Genomic DNA, 24,117 nt, shown 5'->3' with positions numbered 1-24,117 from the left:
AGAGAGGGAGAGGGGAAGAGGGGGAGTGGGAGAGAGAGAGGGAGAGAGAGAGAAAGAGAGACAGAGAGAGGGAGCGGGAAAGAGAGAGAGGACAGGAGTTCCATATTGAATTCCAAATGCATTTGATTATTTGAAGAAGCAGACGTAAATAGAGTAAACAGCTCCATTAGAAATGAGAAGACTGACTGAGCTCTATAGGACAAGACTGACTGAGCTCTATATGACAAGACTGACTGAGCTCTATATGACAAGACTGACTGAGCTCTATATGTAAACTACATACAGCACCACAAACCACATCCTCCATTGTGTGGGACAAAAATTCACAGCAGAGCTATCTTACTTAACAAGAAGAAGAAGAAGAAGAAGAAGAAGAAGAAGAAGAAGAAGAAGAAGAATCTTACTTGAATGTGTTTGAATGCAGGTCTCTTTGCAACTCTCCCTGCCATCGTGCCCTTCCAAGCCGCTCGAGGATGCAGTAGGATGTGTCTGAAAGCCTCAGCTCAGGGTTGCCCTCAGGACCAATCAGAGTGCGGTACCGGACCGCCTGTAATGCCACGGCAACTAGCTTCTCGCCCCACCTGAAAACATGTCAATATAGCTTGAGTAGCTGAGCAATGTCACCTTGCCTTAAAGGTAATACTTTGTGTCCAAATATAGAAACTTTTATATTTTTTTAAAGAACTATAACTCATGAAGACTTTGGTCCAGCTTAATCATAAAATATGTGTCAACCCGCATGGCTCTGTAGTCCCTTCAAAACCAGCCACATGTCAAACCAAGTTCATACTGAGCAAAGTAAACTGACATTACTGTCTCTTACTTTAAAACAACTTGTTCAAGCGTGAGGATAGGCGTCAAGTTGTCCTGCCGTAATTTACTTGTGATGTCTTTCCGCTCCTTAAAATACAGACAAGAGCCCTGAATTCCATTCTTGTCGTCTTGGACGATATGAACTGGATAGACCGCATCATCTGCGTCAAAAGTGAGCCGCCGAATTTCTTGAATGCCCGTCTCCGGATCTATCTCTGCAAACCTGATAGGCATTGGAAATACAAATGCGCAACAATGATCTATCGGTCTTTCAACTTACTCACAAATACACCCATATTGTTAACCTACACCAAAGCAGAAGAGACACAATTAAGTTGTTACAGTTAAGTATCAGAATAAGTTTAATTAACAAGTCTCTTTGTTAGCTACCCAGCTGTCAGAGAAGCCTCACCGGTCAGTCAACACGATTGGTTTCCTCGCTTGAGGAAGTTCATAGAAACTGATATCGGTGTTACAGAGCAGGGACCTCCACAGGTATTCCTTCGTGGGCGCATCTAAAGTAGAGAGGGTAAACGGAGGGCTCCTGTTTTCCAGTCTCGTCCACAGCGCAGATATAGTTATCCCGTCCAAACCCTCAAGTGCAACTTCATCAAAAACACACTCCAAGGCGTCCATTTCCGATTCTAACTAATCGGAGCATTCGCAAGTGCTAACATTAGAGTACTTTCATTGTGCTTATGATTGAAAAGATACCGTTTAACTATATGGACCTTACAGCTAGCTAACTAACCAGACTCATTATTTACGCATGTAGCTTCAACTTTGACCTTAGTCGCTCAACAACAACCGAGGGAATTTTAACAAATAAAAACGCGACACTGCCACCTACCAAGTAGGAGGGCAACTGCCGTTAAAGAACAGTACCTGCCTTTTTACACAAAATGTGTTGAGGAACAGACAAAAGGAGTAGGCTATTCCGAGTACGTGGATTAGTGACAAATCTGGGTACATGAACGCAGAGTAAAAGGTAAACTTACTGAGTCCTATGGCCAGTGTTGGGGAAGCTTCTTCTCTTTCTTTCTTCTTCTCCCTTCTACACAAGCCACTTGCCAAAAACAGTTCAACCTACTTTGAAAAGAATAAAGATAAAATTGACATCGTAGATACGAAATTATAGCTAAATATAAAAAGTCACATACCAGCAAAAAATGCCACTAAATTGAGTGTATTGCAGAAATTGCTTACTTATTCACAGGTCATACAATAACCAAAATAAAATAAAATACCCATGGGAAAGTTCAAGGAGTGCAAGTTTTGGTTTTGTATACAATGTCTATCAGTCAGAAACCTGCCTTCCAGACAGTACCGTCTATTGCAACAAGCAGGATTACTCCGTTGGCCAGGTAACATCTAAAATAGCACGCAACAACATTTAAACATTTGTTAATATATAGCGATAATACATTTTGCACATGCACTACACAAAGGTCAGGTATGTGGTGTGATGGTTGAATGGAGGAAGCATTCTCACGCCTTCACAGAGGTCAGGATTAACGAAAAAAGGGGCTGGTCAGAGGAGGTTCAGTTACAGTAGCGAAGCATGCTAAAATGAAAAAAAAAAAATGTAATTCCTTTTATGGCCCAAAATTGCTTGTAGTTTCATAGTTAACTACCCAAAAAATGGCAAAAACTACTTGAATCACTATGTAAATACGAATGTAGTTTGACTACCAGCAAGCTACTGCAAAATATTATTCATTCTCCCAGCAAAACAAAGCCATAAACACACACCTACTACGAGCAGGGTTAAAAAAAATGTATCATGAAAATAACAAGCAATAAATATGCCTAGTTCTTTCCAAGTTAACGATAGACCCTATTAGGTTACATTTTGAACAGTTAATGCAAACTAAAATATATAAAATACATGATTTTTATTTATTTTTTAAACAGAGTGGGGGGGGGGGGTAAATCCCTCCCATCCCCCCAACAAATCACACCCTGCCTACGAGGTTTACCACTTACTCTGAGTTCATTTAATAACTCTTGAGTAAGTCTTAAAAACTCTGAATAAGTGTTTCCGTTGTCAGAAACTAAAAACGTTCTTGATCTAGTGATGTTGACCTTAATGACTGCTGCAACAGCCAACATATATCTTCTTCCCCGCGTTTTCTATGCATCATACATATTCTTTTCTATGCATTTGGTAGGGTTTGCATAGGGTCATTACATGTATCAAATTAAACCTTTTTTTGAATGAATGTGGAGATTTGTATCCATTGTTTGCTTGCTTGACAACAAAACTGTAGGCCAAACTGCACTTTCAAAAAGATGGTACAACATCCTGGCCTAACCTCCAGACCATTGCAGATGTGGCGTTTTCATTATGCATTTGCTTTACCAGTAGGGGGCGTACATCTCACATGGGACTGCAGACTTCCAGCATGGGGTTTGGCGAACAGATTTTAAGGGTACAATAATTACAATTATGAAAATCTTGAAGGCATCATAATTGTTGCACAATATTCAGTGCCTCACATGCATTTTATTATAGGCCTTTTCTTACCATTTTTGGGTAGGCGTTCGCTGGGAAAAACCAACTGAAACACAGAATACGGAGGCATATCTCTACAGAGTAACCGTTCCAGGTTTTCATTGTTAGAAACTACCTGCATTATTACCGTGACATCTAATGAAAGTCCCAGTAGAAATGCTACATAACAGATTATTAATAATAATATTATTATTATATGAGCCAAAGCAGTGATGCCTTACCCTGTAAAATAGAATGTTCAGGCATTCAGCTGAAAAACGAAAGGCACGCGATCTAGTTTTATTTCTTTATTGACCAAAGTACCTTTTTTATTTTAAAAAAGCCCTGTACAACAGTCCGTTTCCCATGGCGAGATTCTGACTGAAACGTATGAAAAACAAAACAAACAAACAAAAACAAAAAATCATCTCACACAGTCACAGGATAAAGGGCGTAAGATGAAGTTTGTACATATTTACAATCAGATGCATATACATTTGGGATTACACACATAACAGTATCGAAAAGAAAAAAAAAATGGATACACTGAATTACATAAAAAATAACCTCAGTAGAATGCAGAAACGCTGCATTTGCCAAACGTAGCCTAGTCTATCGGTTGATGTTTGCACGTTTTCTTTTTATTTAAAGGCACTCTTACACAGCTATCTGATAAAACCTCTTTAAATCAATTTATGTTTAAAAGGACCATATAGAACACAGGCGGGGGCTCCTCATGCTTGGGGCTACACACAATATCAACTCGATTATATAGAGGTGGTACTTCTGAACTTTATTCCAGTAATGCGATCACTTTATTACTGAAGAGTAATAACTTTATCCTAGCACTGGCCAAGTGGTTGTAGTGGGGCATCGAGATACATCCTGGGTCTGTTTTAAAATAAATTATTCGCACCACCATAATTCTAGAGACAATTCTGCGCAACTCCTCTCCTGCACAATCCACAGCATGCTGGCTTTCTTGACCCCTTGAGCCCTCTACGGCGTTCGCCTCAACTCATTTAAAAAGTACATTTGGATGTCCATGCAGTACTGCGATGGACAAGAACAGAGACTGAAAACAAACAAACAACAACACGTACATTCGGAAACATCTGGTGATCTTTGGTTATGAAACAAAAAACAAAAATGGTGGTATTGCCGAATGCAAACTTTATCGAACAGACTTAACGGGTGAATGGAATCTCTGCAGCAAACACAGTCTGGCTAATCCAACCTCATCTGGCCATCCGCCTCTACAGCTTATGGCCTCAGAGTCAACACACTGTTTCCCTTTTGACACACACACACACACACACACACGCACGCACACACACACACACACACACACAAAAAGAGGTCTTGTATCTTTAACTCCTGGAGGTGATTCAAAAACAAAAGAATGGAGCCTGACAAAGAACCGACTGGATCAGTGTGTCCTGGGGAACAAAGGCCCCGCTTAGAACCTCTATGTTCCGTCAGACAGACAAGCATTTAAATCGTCAAGGCGATGAACAATGCACATCATCCTTTCGAAAAAATGAAAAATAAAAAAACGTTTCTAAATGAAAAGCCATTTGTTGTCAATGACCTTGATCTGATTATGTTTATCTAAATGGACAATTTGGCCAAAACAGGAAGCCAAAGATGACCACAAGGCGTAACAAAGAGAGGAACAATATGATATTACACACACACACACACACACACACACACACACACACACACGCACACACACGCACACAGACGCACACAGACGCACACAGACGCACACACACACACACACACACACACTGTTTAGGCCCATCACTTTCAGCCTTGATGTATTTTGCAGAGCCTATACACGGTGGTGCCTGAACAAGTCAAAAAATAAAACGAAAACTAAAATTTAAAATGTTACCTTTCAGGGGGATACATACCTGTATCCTTCTACCATTGTATCAAAAATATGAGCTTCAGTAAACATGGGCTTTAGAGCAGACCTTTGTTTGGTGTGTAGAAGTGATGTGTTTATGTGTGTGTGTGTGTGTTATTTCACTGCGAATAAGCTTTTTTTTTTTTTTAACTGAGGTTACAGTACAAAAAGATTATATATAGAAGCGGAACCATTTCCACCACATTCCATGTTTCCAGGGAGGGGGGGGAATAAGAGGGAAGGAGCACCACTGTATATAGTGAGAGTAGCAGCTGAGTACATGACTGGGTGGGAGACACTGGGTGACTGCAGGAGGTGGAAGACTGCTGGATGAGGCAAATGAAGTCTCTGTTTTGACCAAAGAATGCCTCTATAGTCATGCATACACTGGTCATCATGTCCACCCCTCCCCCAACATTCAAATTTATCATCAGTCTGTGTCTCTCTGGGTAAGGCTTCTGACAGTCACACAGTCAGTCACACAGTCAGTCACACAGTCAGTCACACAGTCAGTCACACAGTCAGTCACACAGTCAGTCACACAGTCAGTCACACAGTCTGTCTGTCTGTCTGTCTGTCTGTCTGTCTGTCTGTCTGTCTGTCTGTCTGTCTGTCTGTCTGTCTGTCTGTCTGTCTGTCTGTCTGTCTGTCTGTCTGTCTGTCTGTCTGTCTGTCTGTCTGTCTGTCTGTCTGTCTGTCTGTCTGTCTGTCTGTCTGTCTGTCTGTCTGTCTGTCCTCTTCCACTCAGTCGATCTTCTCCACCTTGCCGATGATGCGCTCCTCGAAGATGGGCAGGATGGCGTCGTCCTCGCGCACCTCCTCGAACACCACCCCGCAGTCGAACTCGTCGCTCACCTTCTTGAAGTAGAACCTAGCGCAGAACAAGAACCGGAATCAAAGTCAGAACTTCAAGATTAAAGAGCTTAAAGAAAGAGATTTACTTCATGCGAGATGCACTACTTTATAACAGTTCACAGTCTCGAGACAATACGTTGATACCGTGCGACTAGGCATGCAGGCGTTTCTCTTTAAATCCAGCTCTGCAAATCTTTTGAGGTAATTTGAAAATTTCAGATCCCAGTAACTCTACAACCACCCCCCCCCTCCCCCCCCCCTATATATATATATATATATATATATATATATATATATATTTTTACTCCACTTTCCCCCACAGATATCTCCAGACGTACAATTGTATGCGAAAGGTCGGTCGAACTTGTGGCAATGACAGATTTAGTTGATTTGTGAAGAGTGCATAGAACCGCCTGCAGCAGACATGTAAACAATGATGCTTTCATCAAAATGTTCGCGGGGTTTTACTTTATTACATTTGTGATTCCCACTGACACTGTTGTCATTCCCACGCCACATTTCACCATGACCCCCCCCCCCCCCCCCCCCTCGTGTGTCAAATACATGTCTGGCCTCAAGAGGCGACCTCAGGTAAGGTCGTGAAAGGACGGTGAAACCGCACCTGTAAGAGCCTTTCTTGGTCAGTAGCTCCTTGAACTGGCCCAGCGTGACCACCCGGCCCTTGACGGACGTCCGGTACGGGATGGGCTCGCCGCAGAAGTAGTACGCCACCGTCACGTTCTCACACAGGGGCCTCTTGGCAGACTTGTGCCTGAGGGAACGAACGAACAAACAAACAAACAAACAAACAGATTAAAAACAAGTTTGTTAGTTATGATCGTTATGTTTTATGCAATCAGGCAAAACCTTGTTTGGTGCCTCACCACTACGACAGATGTTTGTGCAAAAACTTGAAGAGAAATATTTACAGTATTATACAAATATATACAGTACCAGTCACATCTCATTTTTTGAGTAGTTTTTTCTTTACTTTCATTATTTTCTAAATGGTAGATAACATTTTTTTTGTTTAGTACATCATTCCATATGTGTTATTTCGTAGTTTAAATGTCTTCAGTATTAATCTACAATGTAGAAAATAATGAAAGTAAAGCGAAAACTTCTCCAAAAAATTAAAGGTGTGTCCAAACTTTTGACTGGTACTGTATGTTGAGAAAAGACAGACAGTTTAATGAGTCGTTGTCATTATGTTTTAGGTCTAGGATGCAATCAGGCAAAATTAAAAAAATATATATACTATACATGTGTCCAACACCAGTAGGAGAAAAAAATGTGTACATAGGTGTTGTGATTCTAACAGGGACAGATTGACAATGCACAGTCTTCAGGATTTATGCCTAAAACACAGTCATGCGTTTAAAAAACATCACATTTTGTACTGAACTGGTACAAACATGATAAAATAAAAAACCCTCAAGACAAGAGCCCTTATTCTGACTGATGGGGCTATTCATGACTGAGTAGCTTAATGTGATTGGTGGATAAAGTCTACATGAGAGAGACTGAAAAAATGGTGGCTTGAAGTGAACTTAAATGCGCACACACACACACACACACACACACACACACACACACACACACACACACACACACACACACACACACACACACACACACACACACACACACACACACACACACACACACACACACACACACAGAACAACAGATCGCCAGAACAGAAATTCAGAGGTATGGTTTTAACCTTGAATGTGAACTTTGAAAACTATTTAAAAAGTGTAGTTGTGAACCCTTGACACTTTCTCTCTCTCAAAGTGGAGGACGCAAAGCTTCAAGCACTGAGCCACACCGCACCCACACTCACTCTGAAACGTCCTCGAAACCACAGGAACTCCTTTTACAGTTCACACACACACAAACAGTTCATAGAAAAAAGATGCACACACACAAAAAGACACACACACACAAACAGTTAAAAGACAAGACCGATGCCACACACACAGATATAGACGCACGCACGCACACACACACACACAGTTAAAAGACAAGACCGATGCCACACACACAGATATAGACACATGCACGCACGCAGACACACACGCAGAGTGTGTCCACGATCAACAGCTCACAGCGCCTATGTATTTACTACAGATCCTCCCACACACCCACAAACACGTACGGGATGCTTGCTTAGACAAAATACACCTACACACACGAACCCAAGTACAGCACATCGCTTTAACATATGGAGTTTTTTATGACTTTGTTACACATATGGTTTCTGTTCAACACACACACACACACACACACACACACACACACACACACACACACACACACACACACACACACACTCTGCTGTCACACACGCTCGCAGACACTTTGATCTCCTTCTTCCACACTCCAGTTATCATACATTATTAAAAGGCAGAAACAAACAACCCATAAACAAACAACCGAGCGAGCAAGTGGCTAGCCGTCGGAGGCCTTAGCTTCTGATCACAGCACACCCAGCAGTCGGTGTGTGTGTGTGTGTGTGTGTGTCTGCGTGTGTCTGCGTGTGTGTGTGTGTGTGTGTGTCTCTCTCAGTGGTGTGGGTGGGACATGGCAGTGAGTGTGGTCTGCAGATGATGCTGGAGATGTTTAAAGAGACAGATAGCTCTTCATCCTCTCCACATCCCTCTGGCCCAGTCTTCCTCGCTTCTCACCCACCTCTTTTTACAACACCTCAGTGAAGTAAAGCAACACTGCTTTATGAATGCTCAATCGCTCTCAATCGATCTCCTTCTCCTTTGTTTTCTTTCCCCTCTGCCCTTCATTATCACCATCTATCTTTTCCAATGGCTGACTTTCTCTATCATTCAACCCCTCCCTCTCTTCCTCTTCTCGCCACTCTTTCCCTCTCTCCATCTCTCTCTTCTCACCCCTCTTTCCCTCTCTCCATCTCTCTCTTCTCACCCCTCTTTCCCTTCCTTCTCATTAGCACCCCGATACACTGATGAGGAGGATTACCCCAAACACACACACACACACACACGAAGTGCCATGGGTGTATAAAGCCATCGAGCATCACTAATGACCTTTCCAGATCACTGATGTTCAGTCACTAATGGACTAGACTTCTCCCCTCCGCACTCTCTCTACGCTCTTTCCTCCTTTCATATTGACAAGGTCTGAGCCCGGAGATAAACCTCTTTGGGGATCAAGGACACAACAAACCAGCACAGCACAGCTGAACATCACGCGGCAACAAGGAATCGAGTCGAACGAAACAAAGCTGAACAACACGTTCAGGAATCGAGTCGAACGAAACACAGCTGAACAACACGCGGCAGCAAGGAATCGAGTCAAACGAAACAAAGCTGAACAACACGCGGCAACAAGGAATCGAGTCAAACGAAACAAAGCTGAACAACACGCGGCAACAAGGAATCGAGTCAAAACGAAACACAGTCCAGTTGACAGAAAGGCCTAGAGACCTACGTATTTCCCAAGCAGACCCAGGAACACACTCACACACACAACATTACCTCTCCGGTGCCACACGCACACACACTACTCTGCTGTTTGGCCTGTAGGGGCTTAATGCCGTACACACACACACGCTCAGTTCTTTCATTCTCTCCTGCCTCACCACACACACACACACACACACTTATTTCTCTCTCCCGTCTCACCTCTGTTTGGCCTGCAGGGCAGCGTTCCTCCTCCTCTCCTCCTCCAGCCTCCTCCGCGCCTCCTCCAGCTGGGTGAGGGGGTTGGGTGCGGGGTTGGGGGGCATGGTGGGGTCCTGGATGAAGGGGTGCGAGGGCTGAACCCCTCTCACGGCGCCCACGACCCCGCCACCAGACCAGCCGTGGGGCACAGAGACCCCACCGACTCCGCCAACGCCGACGACTCCACTAACGCCGCCGCTCCGGTCGAGGGCGCCGGGTCGACACAGGTCCAGGGCCTTGAAGCTGCCGGAACCACTGGAGGAGAGGAGATGGAAGCGGGAGGACAGTTGGCGTCATCAATATATTGTAAAACGTGAATTCGAGGCTGTGCCAGTTTAAATTAAAGTTTGTACAATTGGTGTGTGTGTGTGTGTGTGTGTGGGGGGGGGGGTATAGACAAGCAGTATGTCTTGCTGCATTCGTGTGTATATGCATGTGTGTATGTATACTTATACGTGTGTGTGTGTGTGTGTATGCATGTGCATACAACATCTGTTGATTCTCTGTACGTCCTGAGTAAGCGTTTGTTTGTTTGTGTGTGTGTGTGTGTGTGTGTCCCACCTGTAAGAGCTCTTCTTGTGCCGTCCGTTCTCCTTCTCCCCCTCCATCATCCACATCATGATCTTCTGCTTGTGGTCCAGCTCCTGCACGGGCACCCCTGGCTCCACCCCCCGACCGTCTGGGCCACGCCCCTCCTCGCTCTTCCCCGCTTCCCCCTTCGGCTTGAGGCCGCGGCGGGACAGGGTGCTGCCCTTACTCCTGCAGAGAGAGAGAGAGAGAGAGAGAGAGAGAGAGAGAGAGAGAGAGAGAGAGAGAGAGAGAGAGGGAGAGAGGGAGGAGAGAGAGAGAGAGAATGAGAATGAGTCAAACAAACAGATAGGCCCTCATTTTTATAGACATGTTAGGGACTCATGCTAGACTCAGACCTCTTAAGGGCGGGCCGTCGCTCGTCACACACACACACACACACACACACACATTTCATATTTCATATTTCATATTGAAGATTATGCTGCAACCTAATTACAACCTGTCCCTTGCTTGTGCAGACAGCTGAGTGCACTGCATTTTCACTGGAGATTTGTCTACATACGTACGCATAGACAGACAGACAGACAGACAGACAGACAGACAGACAGACAGACAGACAGACAGACGCGCTTGCTCTACTCACCCGTAGCCCATCAACTCTGCCGCTCCTGCACCGACCCCGTCGCCATAGCTACGACCCCGGCTGCTGCTGTAGTGATGTGCGTCTCCGTTCCAGCTGGCCTCGTGCTCAGGCGGATGCCCGTGGGGGTGGGCGTGTGTGAGCGCCAGGGGGTGTACGTGGTAGGGGTGTTTGGGCGCGTGGTAGGGGTGCGGATGGGGCGGCGATCGCGGCGAGTGACAGCCGGGCGTCTTCATGACTCGCTGCACGTGCTCGTCCAGGATGCGCTCGGCGTCGTCCTCGGCAACGCCGACGTAGGAGGGGGCGGAGGTGGCCACGGAGACGTCTGCGTCGTCACCTTCCTCCTCCTGTAGAGAGGTAACGAAAGAGCAAGAGGTGGGAGAGAAATAAAGAGATATTCAATGGACCGTGATTGTGAATTTAATATCTTTGATCCACAATTTGTAACCGGGGGCTCGCTTTCAATTCTGCGACATCATCATATATTGGGATTTCTATGAACGTATTTGATCAGTTTTGAAAGACAAAAAACTGGCAAAAATATATATAAAAAAATATATATATATATATCGCTACTAAATTGCTACTTGAGTTCTGAGTACTGGTAAAATATGTCTAATTCAATTAGCAATTGACTGTTGATTACAACATTGGTTAATATCTAAAATAAACTCATTTTGAAAACAGTGTCTAATGTAATACTGTGTTCTAAATGTTGCAAATAAAGTAATTAAGTCCATAGGCTGGTTCCAGTCTGGATATTCTCGATAGTACATTTCAAAGGTCGCAATTCAGATCGTGGATAGTGATTGTGCGTTAAAGATTGTGATATGATTGTTTTGGGCAGATTGCTCACCCCTATATCGATCTCTCTCTCACTCTCGCAGTCTCTCACTCTCTCAAACACACCCTCACACACCCACCATGCGGACTCTGCGGAGTCTCTCGCTCTCGCAGTCTCTCACCCTCTCTCTCTCATATATACACACACACACACACACACACACACACACACACACACACACACAGACACACACACACACACACACACACACACACCCACCATGCGGACTCGGCGCAGTCTCTCCTCCAGTCTCTCCTGGGCCTCCCGCTCTCTCTGCACCATCTCCAGGCGGCTGATGAGCTCGGCGGCGAACTTCTCCGGCTCCACGTGCATGTCCTTCGGCAGCCGGTGCGTGCGCTGCGGGAGGGAGAGACACGCCATTGGTCACAAATGGGAGGAAACACATGACTGACACACAGACAGGCCAATGTAGGCTTGACACATCAGCAAAGTTGATTAAATCCATACTCCAGGTAGAGGATGAGAGCAGGTTGCAGGTCACACTCATTAACCCCGTCATACCTTATAGTCCAGGGGCCAAATGACTACAAAAGGAAATCATATATTCAGATTTACATTCCTGTTTTCGTGTAGGAATCCCAATACTTGCTGATTTCAGAATGCTTGTGTTTTGGACTTTGGACATTCTAGAATCAGAAGCAAAACTAGAAGGAAGATTTGGACCGGGCCCCAACCCTGTGGTATTCACCCGCCTTGTGTGGTAGCTGGATTTATTATTCGGCTAATCCTGATGGGCAACCAAATACAAATGATGCTAACAATAAAAGCCCATCCACCATGAGACAGCACTGGCACTGCGGCGGCAGCGGTAAACAGCACCGGCGTGCTCAGGGAACAAGACTGCTTAATTGGCCAACCGAGCAGCGCGGTGAAGCCAAAACAAATGATCTGTTTCACAATAAGATGTGGAGAAAAAGAAACAGAGATTCAGCAAAAAAAAATATATAACAGTCCTGCTCCCTCACGCTCTCTCTCATCTCTGCTTTTAATTCCCTTCTCCTGTGCGCTCTCTCTCTCACACACACACACACACACACACACACACACACACACAAACGAACAGGAACAGACTCAATCAATACAAGCTGCCCTTAGCTAGTTAGTTTGAGCCAAAAAGCTCATGAAGCTCGTGTAGTAGAAGTCTGTGTTTGTGTGTGTGTTTGTGTGTGTGTGTGTGTGTGTGTGTGTGTGTGTGTGTGTGTGTGTGTGTGTGTGCATTAACTCTGCTCGGCTGGTTGAAAGGAGTGTGAATGTGTGTATATGAAATTATGCACAGTGGATAAACACATCCATCAAGAGAGAGCATATGTGTTTCTGTGTGTATCTAAAAGTGTGTGTGTGTGTCCAGAGTGGATTAATACTGATGTCCATCACAGAGGTGCTTGTGTGTCTGTCCAAGCTTACCTCAGCTAACTACATTGAGCCAAAAAGGTCCTGATGGACTTGTGTGTGTGTGTGTGTGTCTCTGCATCTGTTTCTGTGCGCATCTGTGTGCGTTTTCAAGAGAAAGTGTGTGTGTCTGCCAAGAAAGTGTGTGTATGTGTTCTTAATCCATGGTCTTAATTGGCTTGTTCTTCTACAGTGTGTTAGCCACAAGAGTAAAAGACTTGCTGTCGCTCACTCAGTCAATGAAGAGTGTGTGTGTGTGTGTTGGGGGGGGGGGCGTCTCTAGAGACCCAGCAAAGAGTTTGGACTGATGCTTAATTAACAGGACTAGATCTGACACACACAAGCGCCTTTAAGCAAAATAAATCCATCTACACATAATGCCAGGTGCAACCTAATTAGGGTTCAGTGAAAACAGGTAGACAGTGAGAAACACCACATACACGTACAGAGAGGACACTCAACACAAACCTATAAACAGCACAGAGACACACACACACACACACACACACACACACACACATAGATGAACACTCACACACACACACACACACACACACACACACAGACAGACAGACAGACAGATGATCACAGACAGGTACTCACTGGAATATGAGGTAGAGGCACACGGCCATTTACTTTGGCACTTTCCTGCATCTCTTTGCGATGGTGCTTACGGTAGCGGTATGGAGGGATGCCATCACTGAGAGAGAGAGAGAGAGAGAGAGAGAGAGAGAGAGAGAGAGAGAGAGAGAAAATGGAGAGACAAAAAGATTGTTACACATCAACAGCTACAAATATGATGCCCTGTTGTGTTTGTGATACAAAGTGAATGTCTGTTCAGGATCATGTGTGCAATGCAGTCTGTCTTTTACACTGTAGGTGGCGAGTGAGAAGGACTCTCTGAGCGTATAAGTGTTTGTGTCCATGTGGGTGTGTTTGTGTCCATGTGGGTGTGTGTGTGTCCATGTGGGTGTGTGTGTGTCCATGTGGGTGTGTGTGTGTCCATGTGGGTGTGTGTGTGTCCATGTGGGTGTGTGTGTGTCCATGTGGGTGTGTGTGTGTCCATGTGGGTGTGTGTGTGTCCTTGCGTATTACACTTCTATGGGTCACTGAGATAGTGTCTCCGGGTGTGTGTTTGTGAGTGAGATGGTGTCTCTGACTAAGATTGGGTTCTGTGTCTTACACACTGCTGTTGGTCAGTGAGGTAGCGCGTGCGCGTGTGTGTGTGTGTGTGTGTGTGTGTGTGTGTGTGTGTGTGTGTGTGTGTGTGTGTGTGTGTGTGTGTGTGTGTGCTTACACGCTGCTGTCGGGGAGGGAGAGGGTATCTGCGTCACTGGACATGCTCTGCTGCTCCGAATCGTTGGCGCTGGTGGCCGGTGCCCGGGCGTAGCCTGTGTTCACCCAGTACGGGTTCACTGGCTCCCTCCAAGGGATTTGTCTGCAGGGAGAAACACAAACACAAAGTTCACACACACAGATATACACACACACACACACACACACACACACACACAATAAAGAAAATGAGATGCACAGTGAAACTTTAGAAACAAGAAGGATAAGTTTCATGCAAATGAATTTTGACCATCTGTCCCCCCCCCCCCCCCTTCATTATGTTAACATTCAACCAAGACATGAGGTCAACGCTGCACCTTCTCTGCCATTTAAAAGCAGCTGGGCTGCTGGTCATCGGGGACTTTTATTCTAATTTGCCATTTACTGGCACGGTGCGTCACAGAATGCCAACTCATTATGTGTGTCAAAAGGCGACCCCTTCCAAAGAAACACACCCGCGGACGGTCTCAGGTGTGTTGCCCCCTGATAATCTCCTGCCTCTTGGACTCCCCTCACATTCCATGGCTGCTGCAGTCAGCTGAGCAGAGTTCCGGAATGCATTTGATCCATCAGGAGACAGCAGGCAGGACAGACACACACACAGACACCGAGCTCAAACACAGAACCCAAACCTACCTCACAAGACAAGCCAACAACCTCAAACACAGAACTCTAAACTTACCTCACACAACAAGTACAACCTCAAACACAGAACTCTGAACCTACCCAAGACATCCACCTCACACCAACATTAAAAGCCATACCTCGAAACCCAGCTCACACACACACACACACACACACACACCCCAAATCCAGTAGGTATCACAGCAACCTGTAAGACAAAACCTAAGTGTAACTTCAAAGCGGCCTCAAATCTACCTCGCACCAACCTAAGACAACACCAAACAAACCAAAACCAACTTCACAGCAGCCTCCCACCCAACCTCAAGCCAACCGCAAACACAGCCAAGGCCAATCTCACACCACAAAACATTTCCCAGAGGCCTATAACACACATTAGTGCAGCATCTGCCAAATTAACGTTAGTCTAAGCGTTTTTAAGTGAGTGTGACTGGCTAATCATTTGTCTCTTTCTCTTCTTTCAACCAGAGAATCTTGGGTGTACCGTTATCCCTCTGACTGTTCCCAAGAATTGAGAATTGTTGAGTAAGACAAGTTTTTTTTTTTTTTTTTTAAAGAGTTACAAAAAGGTTATTATCTGTCTTACAAACAAACACAGTCACTGCCAGACACGGAATAGGCACTTAACAAGGCAACCAGTCATACTGAACTCCCAAAACCCTGTAACTTCCGCAACTGTATACAAATACTTCACAAAGATTTCCTCTGTTTATTCAAGCGACCAAATCAATAAGCACGCTATAGGCAGTGTAAAAAGATTCTGCTCAACCAGAAAACAGGACGGGCCAAGAGTACCGGAGTAAACTCTGACCTATTGTTCAACTAATAACAAACATGCATTTGATGCGATGACACCATCACGTGTTGCTAAACAGGCCACTTAAGCAGCTCAGTAAGCCATTGCCTGCAGCGTCGTCAGACTAGTCGATACGAGAACATTTATAGGGGACCCAAACCTACCTCACACAAACAGCTCAAACACAGAACTCTAAACCTACCTCACACAAACAGCTCAAACACAGAACTCTAAACCTACCTCACACAGCAACCTCACAACCCCAACAAACTCTTCCCTGAGTTTGAGGGGGGGGGGACTCCAAGCAAAAAGCCCAGGCTACTATGTGTGAGCAAACCCTTCTATCCTTGAAGAGACTAACTCCGTGAACTACCATGCTTCACAACGTGTTTGTTGAACTGCAGTTAGCAGCTTTTTGGAAATGGATGAAGAGCACCTCAAGGTCTCTTAACGCACAATGGGACACAGAAACAATCGTCAGCAATGATCTTTCAGAGACGACATTAACCAGGGTTTAAGAGCACTTCAGCTTTTTCTCAACAAAAAACACTGACCACCTTTAAAATCTCAACTGTATAGCTACTGACTATACCCTGAAATGACCACTGTATAGGCACTGACCACCTTTAAAATCACAACTGTATAGCTACTGACTATACCCTGAAATGACCACTGTATAGGCACTGACTGCACCTTTAAATCTCAACTGTATAACCACACCTTGAAATGACCACTGCATATAATTCCCCAGCCTGCAAGTTGGGTCTGGGTCACATCACTTTCTTCCTCGGAAGCAGATGAGCTGTGTGCTTTATAATGCTGAGAAAGCCAGATCTGGTAACAATTCACTCACACACACACACACACACACACACACACATACCATACACAGGCTAGCATGCATGCACACACACACACACACACACACACACACACACACACACACACACACACCAAACCACATCTAGACATCTGGAAGATATTTTGACACCCCAGAACAAATGTTCTTGGCTTGACGATTGAGCAATACCCAAAAAATGTTCAGATATGAACTCTACGCTCTCCATACTGACAGCAAAAAAAGACCAACCACTGTAAACCACAGCACTTAAAGCTAGGAAGCACACAAACCAGTATTCTGCTTTTAAATATGAGGAATACATTTCACTCAAAACATCTTAAGCACACTGGTAGTGCTGAGAGGAAATGTGTGTGTGTGTGTGTGTGTGTGTATAGGCTGTGCATATGGACAGCTGATGTGGGGAAATCAGCAAGGAATTTCAATGCTGGATATACACAACCGTGTGTGTGTGTGTGTGTGTGTGTGTGTGTGTGTGTGTGTGTGTGTGGATCTGTATGCTCTTACACATGGGGTAGAGGATGCAATAGACAGCATTTGATTGATAGATATTTTCTGTGTGTGCGGGTCTGTTTTTGCATAGAGAGAAAACACTAGAAGAACCAGTCGCCGCTGAGAAACAATGCCCTTCACATTACACTGCTCACCAGCGACTGGAGTAGACTCTGTGTGTGTGTGTGTGTGTTGTGTGTGTGTGTGTGTGTTTGTGTGTTTGTGTGTGTATAGGCTGTGCATATGGACAGCTGATGTGGGGAAATCAGCAAGGAATTTCAATGCTGGATATACACAACCGTGTGTGTGTGTGTGTGTGTGTGTGTGTGTGTGTGTGTGTGTGTGTGTGTGTGTAGGTGGGGGGGATGACATACCTGCACTCTCTCCCGGCCTGTGGCTTCCTGCCCGACGACCGATGGGGGGCGGTCTCCATCAGCAGCTCCCGCGTCAATCTGCTCACGGGGGCGGAGTCGTCCTCAGACTCCTCCCTCTCCGTCCTCTCCCACTCCTTGTCCTCCATCAGTGTGGGCAGGTATCCCGGCAACAGAGGGGTCGGCGCTGCAGTCGCTGTCGTCACCGCGTCGACCGCCCCGGGAAACCCCTTCCCATTGGCTGCCGCCTGGCTACGGTCCTCTGCCCCGCCACCGCAGGGGCTACTCTCACCCCCTTCCCCCCTGCTGCCGCCCCCCCCCACCGCCGCCAGTCCCCCAGCTCCCGTGCTCGCGGGCGTGCTTCAGGTAGACGTCGGACTTGAGGAAGAGCGGGTAGGTGTTCTCCTCCATCCACGCCTGCACCTCAGTCTGAGCCTGGTCAAACAGTGCCGCGTCCAGCTGCCCCCGCGACACGCAGTCTCGGATGAACGTCCGTGTGGCCGGCTTGATCTGCCGCGCCGCCACGCCGCTCCCGTCGGCGATGTACTTCCGGTAGATGGCCTTGGCGAGCTTCAGGCGTTTGCCGCCTTCGACGCTGTCCGTACCGGCGGGCTGAACGCCGTCCGCCGCCGCCGCTCCGCATACGCCACTGGCGCCCGGAAGTTTCCGGAAGCCGCTGCAGGCGAACCAGAAGTCCAGCAGGTCGCCGCAGCACTCCTGGCACAGGAAGGCGCGGAACAGCTGAATGCCGTCCTCGTCGTCGAGCAGCGAGTGGAGCGACTCGGCCCAGCGGACGTACGGAGGCGTCGGCGACGCGCTGCCTTCGGGCTCGTAGCCCAAGTCCAGGTCTGAGCGACGCGGCGTCGCCACGGACACCGAGCAGTCAGTGAGAGCCCGGAAAGCGTCCCCACCGCCGCCGCCAACGCCTCCTCCTCCTCCTCCTTTAGTCGGGTAGAAACTGTGGTGGCACAGCGGCCGGCCGTGATTGGCCAGCGGTGACGCCAGTGTGTCCCCTTCCATGCCTGGGACGGGCGGACGCGGGGCGTCCTCATTGAAGTGGCCTCCCATATCGGCATGGCGACTGCGGATTCTGACGCTCATTCTCCCTTGAAGCCCGACACCTGTGTAGTGATGCGAGGATCAGAATCTGGCAGCTTGGCAACTCATCCTGAGAGGAAGAGATGGGAGGTGAGGAGACCCAGTATTATTTTATGTTCTGTCTTTATGTTTTGTTGATGAGGTTTTTAGTTTGTGACACATAATGTAAAAAAATGTTTACAACAAATATAAACACCCATCTAATTACATTATAATTAACAATCATGCCCTCTTAGTAACCATTACCTATACAAATGAACTGGTACGAAACAAATATAGAAATACTGCTGGACTTGTCCCGTAAGAAGCACAAGAAGATGTGTGGGTCCATGTCCACAACGTAAAAGTAAGGCGAGTCTTAATGAGACTTATGCGTTTTCCGTCCGAAAGGAAAAGTATTAAAAGGAAGGGGGTAATACATCGGTTACGTTTACAAAGGCCGAAGTTCACTTGGACGAAATACTGGTCGCACACGTAAGATGAATGGGTTAACCTGATAATGGCAACATTATCTAGTTAGCATGCTACTAATAGCAAGCTAACGATAGCCAGTTGTTTGTAATGTAAATGGTACTGTGCTCGCGTTGTAAACATAGTAGCGTTGGGTAATTACACAAGCACTGCACTGGCTGGAAAGGAATTCAAATTGTGAGCTAAATGTTTAGTAAGTTGACTAACAACCGTTAGCTACTGACACAAACATGTCTGTGGCTAATACCATTATTTTGAACATTACCTTGCTAGCCACTGGTTCAATAGCAGAGGAACTTCGCAAACCGATAAAAACACGCCAATATCTGATAGCTGATTTGTGAAACAATTCCCATATCCATTTTGCCATATCGCTACTGCGATTCCAAAGCTTCTTCCATTATTTCTGGGCAGTGAAGAACTAGCTAGTAAGTCAAATCCGCGTAGCTGAATCGTACGCAAGTGGGCCAAGTGTTACAGATTCCCCCCAGTGTTACCCACCCCAAATGCTTTGAAGTGATCCTTGCTCATTCATCTTGGCCTCTTGCGAAGACGAATGGGGGAGGGGAGCAACAACAAACTCAAGACGGGCCTTTCCTGTGCCGAAACGAGGACTATACGTTAGCTAGCTAACCAACATTAGCTTCATAACTTTCGATGATTGATTTTGGATTATCAGAGCAGCCAGAAGAGCCAAAGAAGGTTGTGTACAAAACGGAAAAAAACATGCCGACAGTTTCGGACTGAGTAGGCCATGTAGAAAAACAAACACATACCCATCGTGTCGATGGTTTGAGTTAAACAGAGGGAACGAAGACCACATTAATGCACAGTGTCGCTCGCTAGCATGCAAGCGAGACGCCGCAAACGAACACTCTTGTTGCTAAAAGTTTCCTACCGTACCTGAAGAAGGTCCCTTCCTTTTTCCGAGTGCATTGGGGATATTGGTTTAAACCGTTCGCTGAGAATCTCGTCATAGTTGCATTTACTTTAGTTCAAAACAACAAAGAAAACCCGACGTCTGCCTCCACCTCCCCATGGTTGTCTTCAAACACTTGTACACTCACTGGTCTAGCCGAAAAATGCGTGCTGTGCGTGTGAGTGTGAGGTACAAAAACGGCTCCGTGGCGCCCTCTTTGTTCACTATAGCTCACTGCAGACTGTAAATCTCAGCTCTGCAAGCATGTCATGAATGGTGACAAGTTCAGGTGAATTTAGTAGAGGGGGGAAAAGCATCAAGAAATCGCTGTACATTGACCAGGCAATTAATTGGATCTAAAAAGGACTCCAAGTTCAAACTGTTAACATTTCAGGGCATTATCTACACCTTAAGAGTTTATGTGAAATTTTACAAAAAAAAAGACTAAACAGAATTAGTTTCTAAGACGTTTGTTTAGAACATAGGCCTATATTATGTTCCTTTTTTATCTTGGCTTGGGCATGTGCTCGAGGCCGATGCGAGCATGCTAATCGTGATCAGATAACGTTAATGAGGTCCTATGATCCCCATGTCACTTTACGAAGGTTTTCTACCAAATGCAATTCAGTGATTCATTCAACCAACTCAACAAGGCTACATTAAATATAACCTACTTAAAAGAACGAGCTTGAGGAGACTACGAAGATAAAATAAATTCTTGTATAACTAGCCAAAATAGGCAGTGAAAGCAAATTCAGCTACAATATAGGCTACCGAAGTCTATTAAAATATATATAATTAAACAGTTAAAACAGTTATACCTGCGACAGAGAACAATCCTTCAGTCATAACAGTGATATCTCCGACAAAACTGCAGACTACGACGTGCACCTTCGTTGTAGTTGCATCTCCAAAATCTACTCCGTTGTCGCAGGCTATATTTTAAACGCGTGAACCGATTATATAGGACCCTACCGTATTTCTTTCTACCAAAAGAAATGACATCGGTGAAAGATAATGTGACAAAATAACAGAAGTAAAATTTGACGCCAAATCTTCTATTTGTAAATCTTATTCAAAAGTCGCCCTAAGAGTTTCAGGGGGTCCTCTGCGTTAAATTCCATCTTTCCAAGTAAATTAATGTATTTTTGAAAATGATGCCAGCTGATAGGCTAGGTAAAAACGGTGTGCCATTGCAGACGACGAAATGACACGGCAGAGCACTGGAAGGAAAAACTGATGATAGCCTAATCCTCGTGGGGTCAGGCAAGGGCGACGTGGGTTTTTTTTTTTCTTTTACAATACATATTCATGACGTAGCCCTCGCCAAAGTCTGCTCGTGCTTGTTTCGTAAGGTGTGGTAAGCTACATTCCAAATATGTCTCGACAATTCCTGGAAAATAACCAATTCCAAAACACTATTTAGCACCTCCACATACCCTATAATTTGCAACCTCTCTCTTTCAGAATAGGTGAAAAGGTCAAGGTGGAGAGAAGGTATAACCGCAGACTGTTTGTATTGGTGCTGCTATACCGACAACATAAAAATAACGTTATTAAGGACTTCCAGTAGATTACTTCTGAGTTGCCTCCCTTTAATGTGGCAAAGAATGCAAAATTCGAAGATCACACCACTTGTCATTTCTGACAGGTTTCCCATGAAATATCCTCAATCAAGTATGGAAGTGAATAATGTGAAATTGTTTACAAAGAGATAGTAAACATGAATTTAAAGCAAACATTTCTTACCTGCAGTCGGTTGCAGAGTGACGTTTTTCCCAACCGCCACTTCATTATGCTATGTCTGTCTTCCGACCCCCGATGGTGTGGAGGGGTGCTTCGCTGTGACATTAGCTGTTGGGCTGCAGTCAGGAACAGACTGCCATCCAATAATGAGTTACCTCATGAGGCATACATTTCTGTGGAAGAAACACAAAACAATTCAGATATTTTCCACAGAAACTGAATTATACTCTTGAGAAAATGATATATAACAAGACTGGCCATGGGAGCGAGTTTTGAATAATGCTAAAAAATTGATGTTTTATTACACGCGGATGAGTGTAGAAGTGTTTTGACTTGTGTACAACAACACACCCAATTCCTTCCACATCCACATCCACATCCACATCCACACACGAACAAACTAACAAGCAATTGAAATTCCAGCGCTATCCTCATGCCTGAGTCCTAACGGTAAAACAATGAGTGTGACCTTTGCCACACCAGCAGGGAGATGCACCAACTTCACCCTCATGAATGAAATATGATGGCGGTTAGTGAGGGAGTGCTGTCCGTACGGCATGGAGAGAGAGAGAGAAAGATGGAGATGGAGAAAGAGACAGGGGGAGGAAGGATAGAGAGAGAGAGAGAGAGAAGGAGAAAGAGACAGGGGGAGGAAGGATAGAGAGAGAGAGAGAGATGAATAAAGAGAGGGGGAGGAAGGACAGAGAGAGATGGATAGAGAGAGGGGAAGGAAGGATAGAGAGAGATGGATAGAGAGAGGGGAAGGAAGGATAGAGAGAGATGGATAGAGAGAGGGGAAGGAAGGATAGAGAGAGAGAGAGTGACAGAGGAAGAAGGAGAGAAGGAGAGAGAAGGAAAGAGGGGGTAGCAGCGAGAGAAAGAGAGATGGGAGGACAGAAAGTAGAGGGAGGGAAAGGGATAATGGGCATAGAGAAAGATGGAGAGAGTGAGAGAGAGAGAGAGATGCTAAACAAGAGGGGGACTGTGAGAGGGAGAGAGAAAAGTGAGAGTGAGCGGGAGAGAATATGGAGAGATTGTTATTGGCGGTGCTGGGAGGTGGTGGGGGAGGGGGTGCGTCTCAGCGGCTCCTTGGGGAGTGGAGGTGAAGGGAGAGGGCTGGAGGGGGGCGCGTGGCCCCCAGACCCTGCGAGGAGCTAAAGGTCAACCCTTCAGGAGGGCTGAGATCCGCCTGCCTAAGCCTCTCTCTCCCTCTCTCTCTCTCTCTCTCTCTCTCTCTCTCACCCTCTCCCTCCTCTCTCTCTCTCACCCTCTCCCTCTCTCTCCCACACTTTTTCCCTTCCCTCTCTCTCTCTTTCTCCCCTTCCCTTCCTCTCTCTTTCCTTTGCTCATGCGCTCCCTCACACTCCCTCTTACTCTCCTTCACTTGCTCTCTGTCTCTCTCTCCATCACTTGCTCTCTGTCTCTCTCTCCTTCACTTGAAACTGAATTATACTCTTGAGAAAATGATATATAACAAGACTGGCCATGGGAGCGAGTTTTGAATAATGTCGAATAATGCTAAAAAATTGATGTTTTATTACACGCGGATGAGTGTAGAAGTGTTTTGACTTGTGTACAACAACACACCCAATTCCTTCCACATCCACATCCACATCCACACACAAACAAACTAACAAGCAATTGAAATTCCAGCGCTATCCTCATGCCTGAGTCCTAACGGTAAAACAATGAGTGTGACCTTCCCTCTCTCTCTCTTTCTCCCCTTCCCTTCCTCTCTCTTTCCTTTGCTCATGCGCTCCCTCACACTCCCTCTTACTCTCCTTCACTTGCTCTCTGTCTCTCTCTCCTTCACTTGCTCTCGCTCTCTCTCTCTCCTTCACTTGCTCTCGCTCTCTCTCTCTCCTTCACTTGCTCTCGCTCTCTCTCTCTCCTTCACTTGCTCTCGCTCTCCTTCTCTTGTTCATTCTCTCTCTCTCTCCTTCTCTTGTTCATTCTCTCTCTCTCTTGTTCACTCTCTCTCTCTCTCTTTCTCTTGCTCATTTTGCTCTGTCTCTCTTTCTCTTGTTCATTCTCTCTCTCTCTCTCTCCTTCTCTTGTTCATTCTCTCTCTCCCTCTCCTTCTCTTGTTCATTCTCTCTCTCTCTCCTTCTCTTGTTCATTCTCTCTCTCTCCTTCTCTTGTTCATTCTCTCTCTCTCTTGTTCATTCTCTCTCTCTCTCTCCTTCTC

At 45.7% G+C, this 24,117-nt stretch overlaps 2 protein-coding genes across 2 annotated transcripts in view; both read right to left on the bottom strand.

Moving 5' to 3' along the window:
* LOC105893680 (general transcription factor 3C polypeptide 1) overlaps window positions 1–1,614 on the bottom strand; it is a 36,748-nt gene extending 35,134 nt beyond the window's left edge. The window contains exons 1-3 of the mRNA XM_031562106.2: window positions 1,226–1,614; window positions 824–1,036; window positions 405–581 (exon numbers count right to left, since the gene is read on the bottom strand). Of these exons, the coding sequence (XP_031417966.1) occupies window positions 405–581; window positions 824–1,036; window positions 1,226–1,449 (614 nt within the window). The 5' untranslated portion in view covers window positions 1,450–1,614. The remainder of the gene's footprint in view (window positions 1–404; window positions 582–823; window positions 1,037–1,225) is intronic.
* A 4,271-nt stretch (window positions 1,615–5,885) lies between these two features.
* LOC105893690 (axin-1-like) lies at window positions 5,886–20,401 on the bottom strand. Its single transcript, XM_031562212.2, has 11 exons — window positions 20,168–20,401; window positions 18,019–18,863; window positions 17,699–17,957; window positions 14,498–14,638; window positions 13,804–13,900; window positions 12,010–12,147; window positions 10,950–11,293; window positions 10,337–10,534; window positions 9,737–10,030; window positions 6,700–6,849; window positions 5,886–6,093 (listed from the first exon to the last, which is right to left on the bottom strand). Exons 2-11 carry the CDS (start codon window positions 18,794–18,796, stop codon window positions 5,967–5,969), a joined length of 2,526 nt encoding a protein of 841 aa, XP_031418072.1. The 5' UTR covers window positions 18,797–18,863; window positions 20,168–20,401; the 3' UTR covers window positions 5,886–5,966.
* Between the last annotated feature and the right edge of the window lie 3,716 nt (window positions 20,402–24,117).

The sequence above is a fragment of the Clupea harengus genome, chromosome 24 (assembly GCF_900700415.2).
Source record: "Clupea harengus chromosome 24, Ch_v2.0.2, whole genome shotgun sequence".
NCBI classification, from domain to species: Eukaryota; Metazoa; Chordata; class Actinopteri; order Clupeiformes; family Clupeidae; genus Clupea; species Clupea harengus.
Note: the sequence above shows the minus strand (reverse complement) of the source record. Positions and strands in the feature narration are given on the sequence as shown.